The sequence below is a fragment of the Scyliorhinus canicula genome, chromosome 4 (genome assembly GCF_902713615.1).
Source record: "Scyliorhinus canicula chromosome 4, sScyCan1.1, whole genome shotgun sequence".
In the NCBI taxonomy this organism is placed as follows: domain Eukaryota; kingdom Metazoa; phylum Chordata; class Chondrichthyes; order Carcharhiniformes; family Scyliorhinidae; genus Scyliorhinus; species Scyliorhinus canicula.
The window spans coordinates 48792120-48809938 of NC_052149.1; the positions used below are offsets into that span (position 1 = coordinate 48792120).

At 42.4% G+C, this 17819-nt stretch overlaps 1 protein-coding gene across 4 annotated transcripts in view; it reads right to left on the bottom strand.

Annotated features, from left to right (window-relative positions):
- pik3r3b (phosphoinositide-3-kinase, regulatory subunit 3b (gamma)) overlaps positions 1-17819 on the bottom strand; it is a 647314-nt gene that overhangs the window by 24047 nt on the left and 605448 nt on the right. For all 4 annotated transcript variants that reach the window (XM_038794197.1, XM_038794200.1, XM_038794199.1 and 1 more), the window contains 2 exons: positions 7481-7592; positions 6821-6919 (listed from right to left, as the gene is read on the bottom strand). In XM_038794197.1, coding sequence (XP_038650125.1) covers positions 6821-6919; positions 7481-7592 — 211 coding nt within the window. The remainder of the gene's footprint in view (positions 1-6820; positions 6920-7480; positions 7593-17819) is intronic.

Here is a 17819-nt window from a genome sequence, read left to right on the forward strand (position 1 = left end):
GGATGGGCTGAAAATTGAAAGATGGTGGTACTGGAAAGACTGGCTCAGAGTGTAAGTTGTCAGATCTCTACGGTTTACATCCTAGGTTTCTAAAGAAAAAGAGGGGGTGGAGAAAGAGGGAGGGCTTGCCATACTCTTCCAACCTTCTCTAGATGCAGGATAGATGCCAACAGAACTAGTGTGTGGCAAATGTGACATTCTTAATCAAGGGTGCAAGGACAGACCTGGCAACAATAGGTCAGTTAGTTTGATGTCAGTGGTGGCTAAGATTTGAGAAACAATAACCAGCAATGGGGGGGGGGGGGGGTCCGAGTTAATAATGGATAGCTAGCACGGATTTGTAAAACGTAGATTGTGCTCGACAATCCAATTTAATTTTCTTTGATGAAGGAACAGAGAAGGTTGATGAAGATAATGCAGTGGCTGGTGTCTTAATGTATCACAAAGCTGGTGATCTTGGGCTTCATAAATAGAGGCACGGAGTGCAAAAGCAGGAAAGATATGCTGAATCTTTAGAAAGCTCTGGTTAGGCCCCAACTTAAGAGTGTTGCGTCCAGTGCTGATCACCACACTTTAGGCAAGATTCGATTTGATTTATTATTGTCACATATATTAGTACACAGCAAAAAGTATTGTTTCTTGCATGCTATGCAGACAACGGATACCATACATAGGGAAGGAAGGAGAGACTACAGAATGTAATGTTAGTCATAGCTAGGGTGCAGAGAAAAGATCAACTTAATAGGAGGTAAGTCCATTCAAACATCTGATGGCCACAGGGAAGAAGCTGTTCTCAAGTCGGTTGGTACGTGACCTCAAACATTTGTCTCTTTTTCTGACTGAAGAAGGTGGAAGAGAGTATGTCCGGGGTCCGTGGGGTCCTTAATTACACTGGCTGCCTTTCTGAGGCAGCGGGAATTGTAGACAGAGTCAATGAATGGGAGGCTGGATTGTGTGATGGACTGGGCTACATTCATGACCGTTTGTAGTTTCCTGCAGGCTTGGGCAGAGCAGGAACCACACCAAGCTGTGATACAACCAGGAAGAATTCTTTCTATGGTGCATCTGTAAAAGTTGGAGAGAGTCGTAGCTGACATACCAAATTTCCTTAATCTTCTGAGAAAGTAGAGTCGTTGGTGGGCTTTCTTAACTATAGTATCGGCATAGGGGGGGGGGGAGGGAGAGATTATTGTCGCACCAGTTCACCAGATTCTCTATCTCATTCCTGTACTATCTCGTCATTGTTTGAAATCCAACCCACTACGGTGTGTCATCAGTAAATTTGAAAATTGAGTTGGAAGGGAATTTAGCCACACAGTCATAGGTGTATAAGGAGTATAGTAGGGGGCTGAGGACACAGCCTTGCAGGGCAAGTGTTGAGGATGATCGTGGAGGAGGTGTTGTTGCCTATGATGGGAGTGTCCTTGAGAAAGTGCACAGGAGATTTAAAAGAATGGTGCTAGGGACGAGGATTTTAGCTACAAGGCTAGGTCAAAGAACTGAAGGTTGTTTTCCTTGAGGCAAAGAGATAGATGGAAGTGTGCAAGATTATGACAGGTTTAAATAAGGTACGCTAAGAAAACCCATTCCCATTAGCTGATGGTACAAGGATTAGCAGGCACAGATTTAACGCTTTTGGGCAAAATAAGTAGGGGGAATGTGAGGAACAATTGTTTTGCGCAGCTGGACGTAACGATCGAGAACTCACTGCTTAGGAGGGTGATGGAAACAGACGATCAATTATTTGAAAAATAAATTGGATGGGCACTTGAAACAAATAAATTTGCAGGGGTGAAACACTGAAATGGGACTGAGGGGATTGATATATGAAGCACTGGCCTGGATTTGATGGGTCAAATGGCCTCCTTCCATGCAATAAATGACTATGACTTTTTAAAAATAAATATCTTCTGTTCACTGATGTGACAGCAGTAACAATTTGGCTGCTACAGATTTTGGGTCAGCTACACTATGTACACACTATGCCCTATGTAAAAAAAAATTACATTGATCTCCACTGACACCCAATGTATTAAGGCACCCCACGGCTTGCTGCTGAACTACACAGGTCAAGAACATATCAGGTTAACTCACCCATCTGCCCTGACGTATTTTCTTACCGTCAGATAGCAACTGGGCTGTTACAATTGGCACCAACATCTCTGGACAATGATCAGTTGCGAGATGGGTGCAGTGAGGAGTGAAAAAGCACCTATTACCTCCCAGCAGCTTTTGTTAAAAGTGCATGTGCGCAGGTGCAGAGTGAAGATAAGACTGGGGACTGCTGGGATGTCCTCTCCAAATACACTGTTCATTATCCAGCCTTATACTTGATGAAAATCAACTTGGCAGTAATCAGGAGGATGTCAATGCTTTTGGAAACAATATACAAGCTAATGCTGTTAGTGTCCATTAATGGACACCAACTGATCTCCCTTTTAAAAAATGGATCAACGGTATTAAAGGAACTACCTTGCAAAAAACCTTGTATTGTAATTAAAAATCTTAGAAATTGTTCAAGAATTCTTAGTATTATTTTAGTAAACTTTATAATCAACTAATAGGAGAGAATTGAGGGAGAACAGTGTTAGGTGGGTAATTGGCTACATTAACAAGCCAATGTTTTTTTTTTAAATCAGTGCTACGAAATACTTCTATAGCAGTCAAACCAGATTTAATATGGAAGTAGAGATGATTTCCCTTTTTTGCACACATTACTAAGTTTCCTTATTTGATCATAATACAAATAAACACATTCTGACTGACTAATAATTGATCTTTGAAAATGTAATGGAGGGAATTCAGATATGATCAATATCATGTGACACTGACTGAAATCACTCAATAAGATATTAATAATCTGTACTAGCAATCAAAGACAGAGAATGTCACTAATGCATACATTGAATTGGATGGTAAATTATTTGACTGAAGAATTTAGTGGTAAGATAGTCCATGTAAAGCACATCTTAACATTATATAGATATTCTAGCACGCCTACAACACAAGACATCAATATATCAAATTAAATTGAAATTTATCAATTATTAAAGAAAATTAAAATCAAGCACAAACTTTGATTCACACAGGTGTACAAAGAATTCAGTTCAGACACACTGATTGTGAATGGTCTTCTCACCCATTGGCTTATTGCAGTGTGAGGTGTTTGTGGAAAAGCACTTCATGGATGAAGGAAGAACAAGATTCATTGTTGACCTAACACATTAATTGCTAATGAAATCACAGAGGACTGTAAGTAAACTTATTCAGCAAGGTAGTCGATATTGTGTAACTAAACCTTCAAAAGGCTTTCGATGAAGTGCCGTACAAAAGACTAAAGTACATTTGAGCTTGTGGGATTAACAGGAACATTCTGGGTTAGGTAAGGAATTGCGCAGACGTCTTTGTGGACAGAAAGTAGTTTGCGGGTGGACAAGTTACTAGTAGCTTCCACAGAAATTGGTTCTGAGGTAGTTGCACTACTGCATCGTTATCACTGGTCCAGCCAGGGCGGCACGGTGGCACAGTGGTTAGCATTGCTGCCTACGGCGCTGAGGACCCGGGTTCGAATCCCGGCCCTGGGTCACTGTCCGTGAGGAGTTTGCACATTCTCCCCGTGTCTGCGTGGGTTTCACCCCCACAACCCAAAGATGTGCAGGATAGGTGGATTGGCTACGCTAAATTGCCCCTTAATTGGAAAAAATAATTGGGTACTCTAAATTTATAAAAAAAAAAAATCACTGGTCCAGCCGAACGCATCAGCAGAATTCTCAGCAAGTTTATGAAGGACACAAAGACTTGAGCAGATGCAAGGACTGTAAATGAATGAAGTTTATATGCAATGGGGGAATAGACCCATGTCTATATTAAAATGCATCTGCCAAAGACGTGCAATATGAAACAGATGGAACAAGTGTAAGCATGGAGGGTTGCATGTATGAGCTTACTGAACGAGAGAAATACCAGATGCTTATAGTGAATGATTCACTTAAGGTATACGACCACTAACTAAAGGCTTTTAAGAAAACAAATAGGATACGAGAACGTATTAGTAGGATAATTAAAGACAAAAAAGTACTCTTCGTTCTTTGAAGAAAACCATGGTCGGGCCACATCAAGAACAATGTGTCCAGTTTTGGACCACTCCCATAGTGGGTGATAGAGGCCCCTTAACAGGGTCCAGTTGAGGTAAATGCTCTGAAGAGGAGCTTTACAGACTCAAAATATTAACTCTTGTTTCTCTCTCCACAGATGCTGCCAGGCCGGAGTTTTTCCAGCATTTTCTACTTTTATTTCAGAGGAGATGGCTCATTTTGGGGGTAAGATTAGAAAAAAACTCATGTTTTGGGAAACATGATTGAGATCTGTAAAATAATGGATGGGTTAGATAGACTCAGTTCATGTGCGTACGTTATTGAAAAATATTAGGTACGGGGACATAGTTTTTAAGTTCTAACAATGCAGAATTAAGTTAAATGCAAGGAGGTATTTATTTTTACCAGGTTTCACCAACTGCTGGAATAAGTTACAGAAAGTGTTAATTTACTGCAGACATTCCAATGGGAGCTGGACCAGTTCCTGTATGTGACAACCATGTGGGTGATTGGGATTAGAGTCATCAATCATCTGGTTTCCTAAAGCTTCACTTCTTGCCTTCAGGGGTGAGAGAGAAGTTGCCTAATACTTTGCTCCCCCCCTTAAATTGGCTTATAGTTTTTACTACCCTCTTTGAGGAACCTATGAAGGAGCAATGGTGCATGCAATTTACATCATGCCAGGACAGGCCAGGCTTGATGAACCAGATGGTTGTCTCCCATTTGTTTTCTGTCATTTATTTCCCCATGAGTTTCTGTAAGGATAGCAAACAAATTAATACATGGGTAGTTCTCAGAGCGAGCAAGAGATTTGGGGATGACTGCTGCAGCATTTATTTCTTGCTTGGTTCAAAAGGTGACTAGTATAGATCAATGTAGGAATTAAAAAATATATCAACACAATTAACAATGCCTGGGGACTTCCAGAGGGGGCATGTAGGAGGAGGTCGCACATTGGAGGGCTCCTGCTTGAGGCTTAATTTTTTAGAATTTAATAACCGGTCCCAGGGGCAATTTTTGGTTAACTAAGTGCAGGAAGACAGAAGGAAGAAAGATGTCCAAAACCCAAAGGAAAACAGCCGTGAAGAAGGGGGCTAATGAAGGTTTGCAATCGAGTGGAAGGGTCGCGGCTCAGGAACTGGAAGGAAGGCAGAGGCTGGGTCTCCGGGTGAGTCCGCACTGCTCATGGCAGAAAAGATGACCGAGGTGGTGGTTGTGGAACTTGAAAAACACGTTCACAAAGCACATCGAGGTGACGAGGAAGGAGATGGTGGCAGTATTGAAGGTGCTGGTGGAGGAGGCGATTGCCCTGGTGAGGAGGGCGTTATCGAGAGCATCAGCCGAGGTGCGGAATAGGGCGAGACACTGAAGGAAGTGGAAGAGGCCTTGTCGCAACACAGTGATCAGCTCACCTCGATGGGTAAGGAGCTGCGGAGGGTGGTGGAGGCCAACAAGGCTCTGCGAGCCAAAATGGAGGACTTGGAAAACAGATCTATGCGGCAAAATCGGAGGATCGTGGGTCTGCCCGAAGGGGTGGAGGGCCCGAGGCCGACAGAGTATTTTGCCAAGATGTTGGCGGACCTGTTGGGGGAGGGGGAAGATCCCTCTCGGTATGAACTGGATCCATAGGACATGGAGGCCTATACCAAAGGCGAATGAGCCGCCAAAAGCAGTGACTACTTGTTTCCCTAGGTACACGTGAATGAGAAGATCCTGAGTTGAGCAGAGCAGAAGCAGGAGGTGCAGTGGGCTGGAGCTGGTATACGTATATACCAGGACTTTACGGGGGAGTTGGCGAGGATGCGGCCTTTGGTCGAGTGAAGACGGCACTGTATAACAGCAGGATGCGCTGCAGCATAGTAAACCCAGTTGAGTTGAGGGTGACCTACAAATCCAAAGACTTTTATTTTGAGGCGGTGTAAGTGGCGGCGGTGTTTGTGAAGGCAGAAGGACTGGGACAGAATTGAGAATTGGGACTGAGGATTGGTCTTGTACCGAGGGTAGGGGGTTTGTAGGAGTGTATGTAGCTTTATCTTTTCTGTGCTATAATGTGCTAAATGAGTCGACGTTGTCTATTTGGACAAGGTAAGAGTTGGGATTTTCCTTTGTAATGATGGTTCTTTGGGGGTTTGTGTGTTTACACTGGGGTTGTGCGTTGAAGGGGATTTTGTTGTTCTCCTGGGACCAGGCATAGGGGAGGGGATTGGAGGAGAGCGAGGCTGGGGCATAGACCTCCACACTGGCTAGTTTAGGCTGGCCAGTGAAGGGGAGCGTGGTTGGGGGGGGGGGGGGGGGGGGGGGAATTCTACAATTCATGGGTGTCATTCATTGTATACTTTCGGGGATTGGATGGCCTTGAACATTAGCGAGGGGGTGGACTATATATATATATATATTATATATATATATATATAAAAAATATATCAATGTTGACTGTGGGCGATTCCCGATTCCTTTTTGGTTTTTTATTTGATGTTTATGTTGTCATGTGGGCTGTTGTTTGGGGATTAGTGGAAGGATGGGATCGTTGTTGTTAATAAGGGGATTGACATTGTATTCATTACTGTTTACTGGTTGGTGTAAATTTTGAAGAAAATGTGAAAGAGGAGAATAAAAAATATTCTTTAAAAAACACAATTAACAATGCCTGTCCTGCTCAATAAACAGATTGAAATAGATCCAGCATTTTGACAAAACATATTTCAATACTCTAACTTATTGTATACCTGAGGGTTAAAGTATAATCTCCCTGCATCTTGGTGGAAGCATCTCGCACAAGGAATGTACCATCTGGCATGTCACGCAACTTGTCATTCACTTCTTCCCTATAGATTAAAAAAAAGTGGTGATTAGACCTGGAAAGTTGACATTTGCGAACATGCGGTTTTCACCCTGCAAAACTGGTCCACTTAAAACCCAATTTGCTAGATTGCCACTATGGCAGGACTAGCAACACTATTCTGATTACTTTTTAATACAAATATTAATTAAACATTGCTGCTACTCAACTGCATTTAACACCTATATAATATTGCATAATTTTATCTTTCTGTTCCTCATCCTTCCATTTCCTAATTAAGAAAATTCTTATTGATAACTAGCATTACTTTCCTGCTTGATCTTGCATGGAGGCTCATTAGGAAAGTTGCTGCTTGCCAGAAAATATCTTTTAAAAAAAAAATAGCCATATTGCTTGATTCAATTGATCCGATTTGACAGATTTTTTGCCTGGCATACAAAACTGATTTTAAGCCGTTATTTCAGTTAAATTTAGCCGCAGGATTAGGCCGAGGCCCTTAATTACCAAGTAAATTAGTTTTAAGCAAAATTGGCAGCGACATCTCAACAGATGATAGGAGTCCACCAGGCATAAATGATAGACTGACCTAGAGATATCTCCCCAGTACCACTCAGCATCTTGTAGAGATATGCTTCCACTATCTTTGATTCCATTGGCAGTTATTGACGTCATGGGTTTAGGTGGCTTTGGAGGAAGAGCTGCAACAGAAAGAGACAAAATATGAATATAGGAGAAACCAAAGAGTCCTTGATATTTATTTTTCACTCCAGTGAAATACTTGTGTATGAATAGAATGGAGACTCACCAGCACATGTAGTGTACAATTTGGATGTTGATTTACTGTATCAATTTTGGTTTGTTAGGTTTTTATCTTACTAATTTATCTATGTGACACTCTACAAAGTGGGTAAGAGGTGCTTGGATAAATTGACCCATAAACTACCCAATGGATGTTTCAGATGAGCAGAAATTCACCCTCTGTGTACCCGAACAAACGCCGGAATGTGGCGACTAGGGGCTTTTCACAGCAACTTCATTGCAATGTTAATGTAAGCCTACTTGTGACAATAAATATTATTATTGTTAAAAACAAGGTGGCAGGAGTTTGCATTCAAGGAGAGGAACTAGTTGAAAAGCAGAATGCTATGGATGCTGTAAGTCTAGAAATAAAAACAGAAAATTCTGCAAATACTGCAAGTCAGGCAGCATCTGTAGAGAGAGAACAGAGTGACTTTCCCGTGTTTTGATGAAAGGTCGTTGACCTGAAACATTAACTTAAGGGAAGGAACAAATTAGATCCAATGCAAAAAAAAGGAGAAACTAATGAGATTCTGTTACTGCTATATCAAATGTTTACTGAATTCCATTCACCAGAACACTCCTGACATGTATAATCAGCATGGATGTATAAACATGGTGATGTACCTTAGAAAACTCTGCTTATGGAAAGGGAGTGAGTTGAGGAGGTCACATGTTATGGCTTTGAATTTATATTTTCCTCACTGAAGGAAAATGTTAAATGAATCAGACTATACTACTGCACTAACTAACTGTACAGTGGATTGCAGAGCAATTAATTACACTTTCTGCCCATTCCGAAAGGGTCTTGTGTACTGGTTTACTAGCTTCAGTGCTAAATTAAGCCTTATATGACAATTTATTTTTGAAGTTGTGTCTTGCTTTGAAAAGCCATAAACTCAGTGTGCTTGAATAAATGATCATAGGACAATGCTATGTGACCCAAGATAAAGGAAAAACAAAAGGGAACTATCTAGATTTTTTTTTACTCTTCCATAGAATAAGGGCATTTCTCAATAAGCTAGAATTTATTTCCTGTTCCCAATTGACCTTCAAGAAAGTTGTGGTGGTGGTGAGCAACTTACTCAACTGTAGTCTATGTGTAGTAGGTACACCCATTGTGCTGTTAGAATAAAGAATTCTAGGGTCCTTATCCAGCAGTGAAAGAATGGCAATATAATTCCAAATCAGGGTGATGTGTGGCTTGGAGGGGAAATTGCAGATGGTGGCGTTCCCCTGTAATTGTTGCCCTTGCCCTTCTAGGTGACAGAAGTTGAGAGTTTGGAAGGTGATGTTAAAGAGATCTTGGTGAGTTGCTGCAGTGCAACTTGTAGACGGTACACACTGCTGCCAGTGTGCATTGGTGATGGAGGGAAGTGAATATTTAAGGTGGTGTATGCAATCAAGATTTGCTTTGTCGTGGATAGTGTCAATCTTCTGAAATGTTATTAAGAGCTGCACTCATCCAGGCAGTTGGGAATATTCCATTACACTCCTGACTTGTGCCTTGTAGATGGTGGACAGGCTTTGGGGAGTCAGGAGGAGAGTTACTTGCTGCAGGACTCCTAGCCTCTGACTGCTCTTGTAGCCACGGTATTTAATTTTCTGATTAATGGCAACTCAAGGATGTTGATAAGAGTGGAATTTGGTGTTGGTAATATCATTGAATTTCAAGAGGAAATGGCTAGATTCTCTCTTGTTGGAGATGACTATTGCCTGGAAACGTGCAGCCCAAATCAGAATGTTGTCCAGGTCATGCTGCATATGGAACAGCCTGCTGCAGTGTCTCAGTAGTGAGCAGTGCTGAACATTATACAATCATCACGGAACATCCCTAATTCAGATCTTAAAATGGAGGGAAGGTCATTAATGAAGTAGCTGAAGATGGTTGGGCCTAGGAGACTACCAAGAGAATTTTTTACAACAATATCCTGGGTTTGAGATGATTGGCCTCCAACAAATCAATCATTGTCATTTGTGCTAGATATGGTTCCAACCAATGGAGGGGGATCCCCCTCTCAATTCCCATTGGTATCAGTTTTGCCACAGCTTCTTGATGCCACACTTGGTCAAATGCTGCCCTGGACAAAGTCAGTCACTCTTACTTCTGGAATATAGCTCTTTTGTCCATGTTTGGTACAAGGCCATGAGGTCAGGAGCTCAGTGGCCTTGACGGAACCCAAACTGAACACCAATGGGTGACTTTTTTCTGACTTAAGTGTCGCTTAACAACTCAGTCAATGATAGCTTCATTACTTTGCTGATAATTGAGAGCGGACTGATGGGATGATAACAGGCCGAGCTATTTAAAAAGACATGGAAAACTAACAAGGTTTAAGATAAGCATATCTCTGGGACTAGCATATCTCTGGGACTAGCTGTTTCCACACGAGGGTATTAAAAGGTGGTGAGGAAATTGGCTAAGAGCATTAGAGTTTTTAAAAAAATAATTTTTATTCAAATTTTGCAACAACAAATTTTCTCCCAACAGTTAAAGTAAACAAGGTGTAAAACTAAACAGAAACAGAAAAAGAAACCCCCCCAATACAAAGTAATAAATTAATAACTAATAATACAAGAAAGAAGAAAATAGCAAACACACCGTCGCAAGCCCTTAACAAGCCCCGAACCCACCCCACATTCCCCCCCTTCCCCCCACCCCCCCCCCCAGGTGAACGTACCCCCTCAGGGCAAACTTAACCTTTTCCAGCCTGATGAACCCGGCCATGTCATTGATCCAGGCCTCCGGGCTCGGGGACATCGCGTCTCTCCGCTAAGAATCCTGCGCGGGCTACTAGAGACGCAAAGGCCAGGGTACCGGCCTCTCCCGCCTCCTGCACTCCCGGCTCCGATGCTACCCCAAAGATCGCAAGCCCCCAGCCCGGCTCCACCCTGGAACTGACCACCTTGGACAAAACCCCTCCAACGCCAGACATGCCCAAAACATGTGGGTGTGGTTCGCCAGGCCTCCCGAACACCACCCACACCTGTCCTCTCCTCCCCCCCCCCCCCCCCAAAAGAACCGGCTCATCCTGGCCCCAGTCATGTGCGCCCTATGCAGCACCTTCAGCTGAATTAAGCTGAGCCGTGCGCAAGAAGAGGACGAGTTCACCCTCCCCAGGGCATCCGCCCACGTCCCATCGTTAATCTCTTCCACTAGCTCCTCCTCCCACTTCGCTTTCAGCTCCTCCACCGAGGCCTCCTCCTCTTCCTGCATCATCTGATAAATTGCCGAGATCCTCCCCTCACCGACCCAGGTCCCCGAGAGCACCCTATCCTGCACCCACCTAGGCGGCAGTAGCGGGAACTCCGCCACCTGCCACTTAACAAACGCCCTAATCTGCATATGCCTGAAAGCATTCCCAAGTGGGAGGCCCCACTTCCCCTCCAACCCCTCTAAAGTCGCAAACTTCCCATCGAGGAAAAGGTCACCCATCCGCCTGATGCCTGCCCTGTGCCGACTCAAAAACCCACCATCCATTCTCCCTGGTGCAAACCGGTGATTGCCCCGTATCGGTGCCCACACTGAGGCCTTCACTTCCCCCCTGTGCCACCTCCACTGCCCCCAGATTTTGAGGAACGCCACCACTACCGGACTCGTGGAATATCTTGCCGGGGGGATTGGAAGCGGGGCCGTCACCAATGCCTCCAAACTCGTACCTACACAGGACGCCACCTCCAACCTCTTCCATGCGGCACCTGCCCCCTCCATCACCCACCTGCGAATCATTGCCACATTCGCAGTCCAGTAATACCCACACAGGTTGGGCAACGCCAAACCGCCTGCCTCCCTTCTTCGCTCCAGGAATACCCTCCTCACTCTCGGGGTCTAGAGCATTAGAGTTTTGGAAGACCATGAGCCGCAATTCTGGAATTGTCCCCTTGTATTGGCAAATTGCTAATGACATTCCACTATTTCAGAAGGGCATGAGAGATAAATTAGGAAATTACAGCTTGCAAGTCTAATATCAGTTGTGCAAGTTTATTAGAAACAGTGATACCAATGAATTTGGGCAAATAGTAGCCGACCAGAAAGAGACAGCATGGATTTGCAAAGGGCAAGTTATGTTTAAAACATTTTTACATAGTCATTCATAGTTTGCAACATCATTGGTCAGACCAACATTTATTGCAAGCATCCCCAAATTCCCTTGAATGATGAGCCATTTTTTTTTGAATAAAACTGAATGACTTGTTAGGCCATTTCAGAGGGCTGTTTAGAGTCAACCACAATGGTTCAGGAGTCACATATAGATCTGACAGGCAAGGATAGAATTTCATCAAATTAGTTTTTACAACAATTCGGTAGTTTGATAGCCACCATTTTTTTCTTCCAGATTTTATTTCATTAATTGAATTTAAGTTTCCCAGTTTCCCCAGTGGGATTTATATTAATTAACTTGGGTTGATTTTCTTTGTTTTTGTCCAAGCATGTCATTTGTACAAACTTCACAAGTCATTGACAAAGCTCCAGATAAAACAGAGACTGTAAGCGCATGGAATTGGGAAGCAAACATACTGGTTTGGATAAGGAATTGGCTAAGAGATAGGAGACAGAGCAAGGATAATAGGCAGAATGTGACCAGTGGCATTCCCATGGATTTATACTGGTCTGCAATTTTCACCATATTTATAAATGGCTTGGAAGAAGGTACGGAGAATCATGTATCTAAGTGTGGCATCCAACTTAATTCCATTAGCAAATTAAATGGAATAGATTGGAAAAGAAAGTTACAACGGGGCATCAATAGATTATACCCACTTACTTACGGTGAAGTTCAATGTGGGGGAAGTGCAAGGTCATCTACTTTGAACTCAAGAGGGAATGATCAGGGAGTATTTTCTAAACAGCGAAAATCTAGCAACTCTGGAAGAGCAGAGATTTAAGAGTATGAAATCATTAAAGCCTCGTGAACAGGTTCAAAATAATTAGAGTGGCTAATGGAAGATGGGAACAGGAGCAGGCCATTCAGCCCTCGTGCCTGCACCACCATTCAATGAGATCATGGCTGGGTAGGATAGCACGGCGCTGCAGTGGTTAGCACTGTTGCTTCACAGCGCCAGGGACCTGGGTTTGATTCCCGGCTTGGGTCACCGTGTGGATTCTGCATGTTCTCCCAGTGTCTCCATGGGTTTTCTCTGGGAGCTACGGTTTCCTCCCACAGTCCAAAGATATGCAGATTAGGTGGATTGGCCATGCTAAATTGCCCTTGGCGTCCAAAAAGGTTAGGTGAGGTTATTGGGTTACGGGGATGGGTTGGAGGTGTGGGCTTATGTAGGGTGCTCTTTCCAAGGCCTGGTGCAGACTCGATGAACCAAATGGCCTCCTTCTGGACTGTAAATTCTATGACTCTACTCCAGTCCTCTAGATATAAAGGCCAGCCGTCGTCTTGATTACTTTCTGCACTTGTGGGCGGCATTTTAAAGATCTATGCACCTGAACCCAAGGTCTCTTTCATCTAGGAAATACCCATATCTATTATTTTTGGTCCAAAATGGATAACCTCACACTTGCCTACATTGAAAGTCTTTAGCAAGCCAATATTGTTCCTGACCACCAGCTTTCCCTTTGTGCACCTATAAAACTATTTATTGATTTTGATGTCTCTTGTAAGTTTCCATTTACAATCCCTTTTAGTAGCTCTTAGAAGTAGGTTATATAGCTAGCATGTGGATCAGATAACTGCCAACAGCACAGGGATCAATTCCCGTTCTGGCTGAGGTAGACTTGGGCTTGCCTCCTCGCCCTACCTGTAATCAAAAAATCACGGCACTTTGCCAAGGTGTGACAAATAATCGCCAATGATCTGCCTTTGGGCAGAGAACTCAAGATGATTTTTATTAGGCAAAGGTGTTACGGGTTAATGGATCAAGGCAGGTTGGAGTTAAGATTTCGATCAGCCATGATCTAATTAATTGAATGGTGGAGCAGACTCAAAGGACTGAATGGCCTACTCCTGTGCCTATGAAAATGGTTTGTAGTTGATTCAATTCAGTGGCTTAATTGAAAAGTATTTTAATAAAGTTAAAATAAGTTAGACATAATGTTGAAGTTTGAAGATTAAATTGAACCATATTTAGTATTGCAAAGTGGTCCAAATTTTGGGTACTTCAGAATTTTTTATCCACAACTATTTTGCAGTTTTCAGTATTTAAAAATCAGTGAAGACACTGATCTTGTGTACACAGATCACTTGATGGTTAAACACAACCGAACTGAAAGTATTCGTCATTTCAAGACGGGAATACAATTCTCAGTTAATGCGAAACCCAATGATATAAAATCATTATGGTGTAGAATTCTGACATAGGAGTCACGGTTGTACTCTAAGGCTTTAAATATAAGAAGTGTCAAATGTAGACAACTACCAGATATCAAGTATCATAAGCCAGCTTGAACATGTTGAGGTTCTCAAAAGGGCCTGCCCTCATTCAAATAATGTGCTGGATTGTCTTATTCATGATAACCATCACCTCTTTATTATTGGCCTCTAAAAAGCTGTATAACCACAAGTAGCTTGTACTGTAATGTAGCTTCAGTTTCATTACATTATAGATTCTCACAACTGATAGGGAATCCCCACTAAAAAAAAAATTAGGAAAGAATTAATGGCATGAATGAACGTTGCTCTTACTTGGTAAACCTGAAAGATTAATTTACAAGGTCACGATAATTTTCTTTTTGGGTTTCCCTTCCAACTCATTTTCCCGACCCTTCCCCATCTATTTGCATCTGAATATGGATCCTCAATACATGAAGCAAGTTTCCATTTTTGTGGAACTGCCTGGTTAAATTAAATTTGCATTGGGAAAGAAATGGCAATGTTTACATCCAACCTGTTGCTGCACATCTTTACCTTGATTTGAAATCTCTGATTGCTCCCCCAGTGTTCCAAGACATAACATTTCATTTAGCAAGCTATCCAAGAACTGGCCAAATTCATTGAAGACAACTGACAACAGATCACCAGTCATGTCGGAAGCAAACTTCCAGATTGTTATAAACATTAATATTTTCTGAACTACCAGGCTATGAAATTTAGCAAAAAACCGATATCTTTTACATCTCAATATGAATCTATAGAATCCCTACAGTGCAAAAGGAGGCCATTCAGTCCATTGAATCTGCACCAACCCTCTGAAAAAGAGTACCCCACCTAAGCCCACTCCCCTGACCTACCCCGTAACTCCACCTAACCGGCATATCTTTAGACGCCAAGGGCAATTTCTTTTAGCATAGTCAATCCATGTAACCAGCACACCTTTGGACTGTGGGAGGAAACTGGAGCACCTGCAGGAGACAGGGGGAGAACTTGTAAACTCCACACAGTCACCCAAGGCCAGAGTTGAACCCATGTCCCTGGCGCTGTGATGCAGCAATGCTAACCACTGTGCCACCGTACTTCACTTTTCACCTGAAATATAGGAATTCAAAGTTTTGTTCATGCTGATAAGCTACCCCTTCAATATGAAATATGGCAACGGCACAACCAAATTAATGTAAATCCATAGAACAAAACTAATCATAATTTTAATGGCAAATTTACCAGGAGGAGATGCAGCAGGGATGTATAGTATACTGCTGAGGTATCTTAATAGTTTTGTGAGTGCCTTACCCTGTATTAAAGCAGGAAGTGCCAGACTCAGCAATGGGCACAATAGTTTTCCCCAACATATTAAGCACCCGAGTCAAATGCAAAGATAAAAACTAACAGTACTTTGATGTTTAGTTCTTGCATAATATTCACCATCACCCCCTCCCCCAATTAAGTTATCTTTGTACCCTGACCCTTGAAGGCACCAACTTGTGTTAGTCCTTCTCCCAAATAGCCAATCTTCATGCTGCAGTGCTCAAAATGAACGTTAATGGCAGAGTCATCACAGCCAAACCCAAGTTAGTTTTCAAAATCGTATCCACACACACTTCTATCAGAGATCGCAGGACAGAGGTCAGCAGTCGTCACTTGGTTAATTTCCTGTTCTCTAAACTGAGGCTCGGAGTCCAATTGTAGCACCTTTATCACTGCACCAGCTGGGATTGGTTACTGCAGCAAAGACTGGCCATTATATTGCGGTTCCTCCCTTTCTATTGATGTAGTTCCTTGGATGAACTGTGTGCTAAAATGAACCATGAAACTTACATTTTTGAGTCTTGCCTAGCCTATCCCTCAAACATATTTAGTAGATGGCCAAATCCACTAATTTAAAAAATATATATATTAGCCTCTCCACATGCAAATGATAAGTATTACCACAGGATACTTGAATTCATTCAATCACACCACAAAATACTCCGCAAAACTTACCCTACAATACAGCAGATTTTTGAATCTCATTTATAAAGCAAAGGAAGCTTCATCTCAGGTTGATGGAAAGCAAGAAATTACAATCCACTTGACATTGTTCTATCAAATATATATAACATGATGATCTTCGAGTTGATATCATGCTACCCTATAATTTTTCCAGTAGAAGGACACACAAATTTGATCATCTCAAGGTAAAATAGCTAGAAAGCTTACTATCCAAAATAAAAATGCAGGTTAACATTTTGCATCTTGCCCTTATTTTGAATAAAATCAATCCAAAACACTCAAGAAGCTCGACACCATCCAGGAGAAAGCACCCCGCTCGATTGCTCCCCCTTCCACATTCAATCCCTCCACCACTGACGAACAGTGGCAGCCATGTGCACCATCCACAAGAGGCATTGCAGTAACTCGCCATGGTTCCTTTGGCAGCATCTTCCAACCCCACAATCACCACCATCTAGAAGGACAAGAGCAGCAGATATTTGGGAACCGCACCACCTGCAGGTTCCCCTCCAAGTCACTCGCCACCCTGACTTGGAAACATATCGCTGTTCCTTCACTAACGCTGGGTCAAAATCCTGGAACCCCTCTCTAACAACACGGAGTTTACCTACACCTCTGGGACTGCAGCGGTTCAAGGCAGCAGCTCACCACCACCTTCTGCAGGCTAACTCGGGATGGGCAACAAATGCTGGCCTAACCAGCGACACCCACATCCAGTAAATTACTACATTTAAAAAAAAATCTCTCAGATGCCAATCAATATTGCTGATGATTTCCACCATTTTCTGTTTTTAAACTTCCGTGTTTGTTCAAACATTAAATGCATTAATCCAGAACAAGGAGAAAGATACTAATCCAGTTCAGTTTAATCCAAAAGTCAGTCTTGCAGGGTTAACATTTTGAACTTTCCATCTTGCTGCATTGCTACACTCAACCTTGGAGAAGAGTATTTAACATCCCTTAAACATTTAACACGTTGAACAACATTCACTGCTAATCAAATAGACTCTTCAATTGTACACACTTTTAAAAAGCTTACCATTTATGAAAATGTTATGATCGGCTTTTTAAAAAAATCTAATTGCCTTGCCTTTTAATAATTGGATTTAAAAGCCATAATTACTCTATGTCTCAACAACTATGTTGTCCAATGGAACTCTATACCGTTAGTCTAATTTGGCAATTGCTATGGTTACAAATTCTCAACCTAAAAATCATTCTTGCTGAATACAAAAATGCTCTTTCTATGGGTACTTCAGGCCTTTCCGTTATGTCTCACCACACTGTAATGTAATTTATGATATATTTCTATCCATTTTTTTCAAATCATTGCAATATTTCCCCCACATTTTAGAAATGTTATGTTAGGATTCATTAGCAGAGGGATTGAATTTAAGAGTCGTGAGGTGATGATGCAGCTGTACAAAACCTTGGGCAGGCCACATTTGGAGTACTGTGTGCAGTTCTGGTCACCTCATTTTAGGAAGGATGTGGAAGCTTTGGAAAAGGTGCAAAGGAGATTTACCAGGATGTTGCCTGGAATGGAGTGTAGGTCTTACGAGGAAAGGTCGAGGGTGCTAGGCCTTTTCTCATTAGAACGGAAAAGGATGAGGGGCGACTTGATAGAGGTTTATAAGATGATCAGGGGAATAGATAGAGTAGACAGTCAGAGACTTTTCCCCCGGGTGGGACACACCATTACAAGGGGACATAAATTTAAGATAAATGGTGGAAGATATAGGGGGCATGTCAGAGGTAGGTTCTTTACTCAGAGAGCAGTGGGGGCATGAAATGCACTGCCTGTGGAAGTAG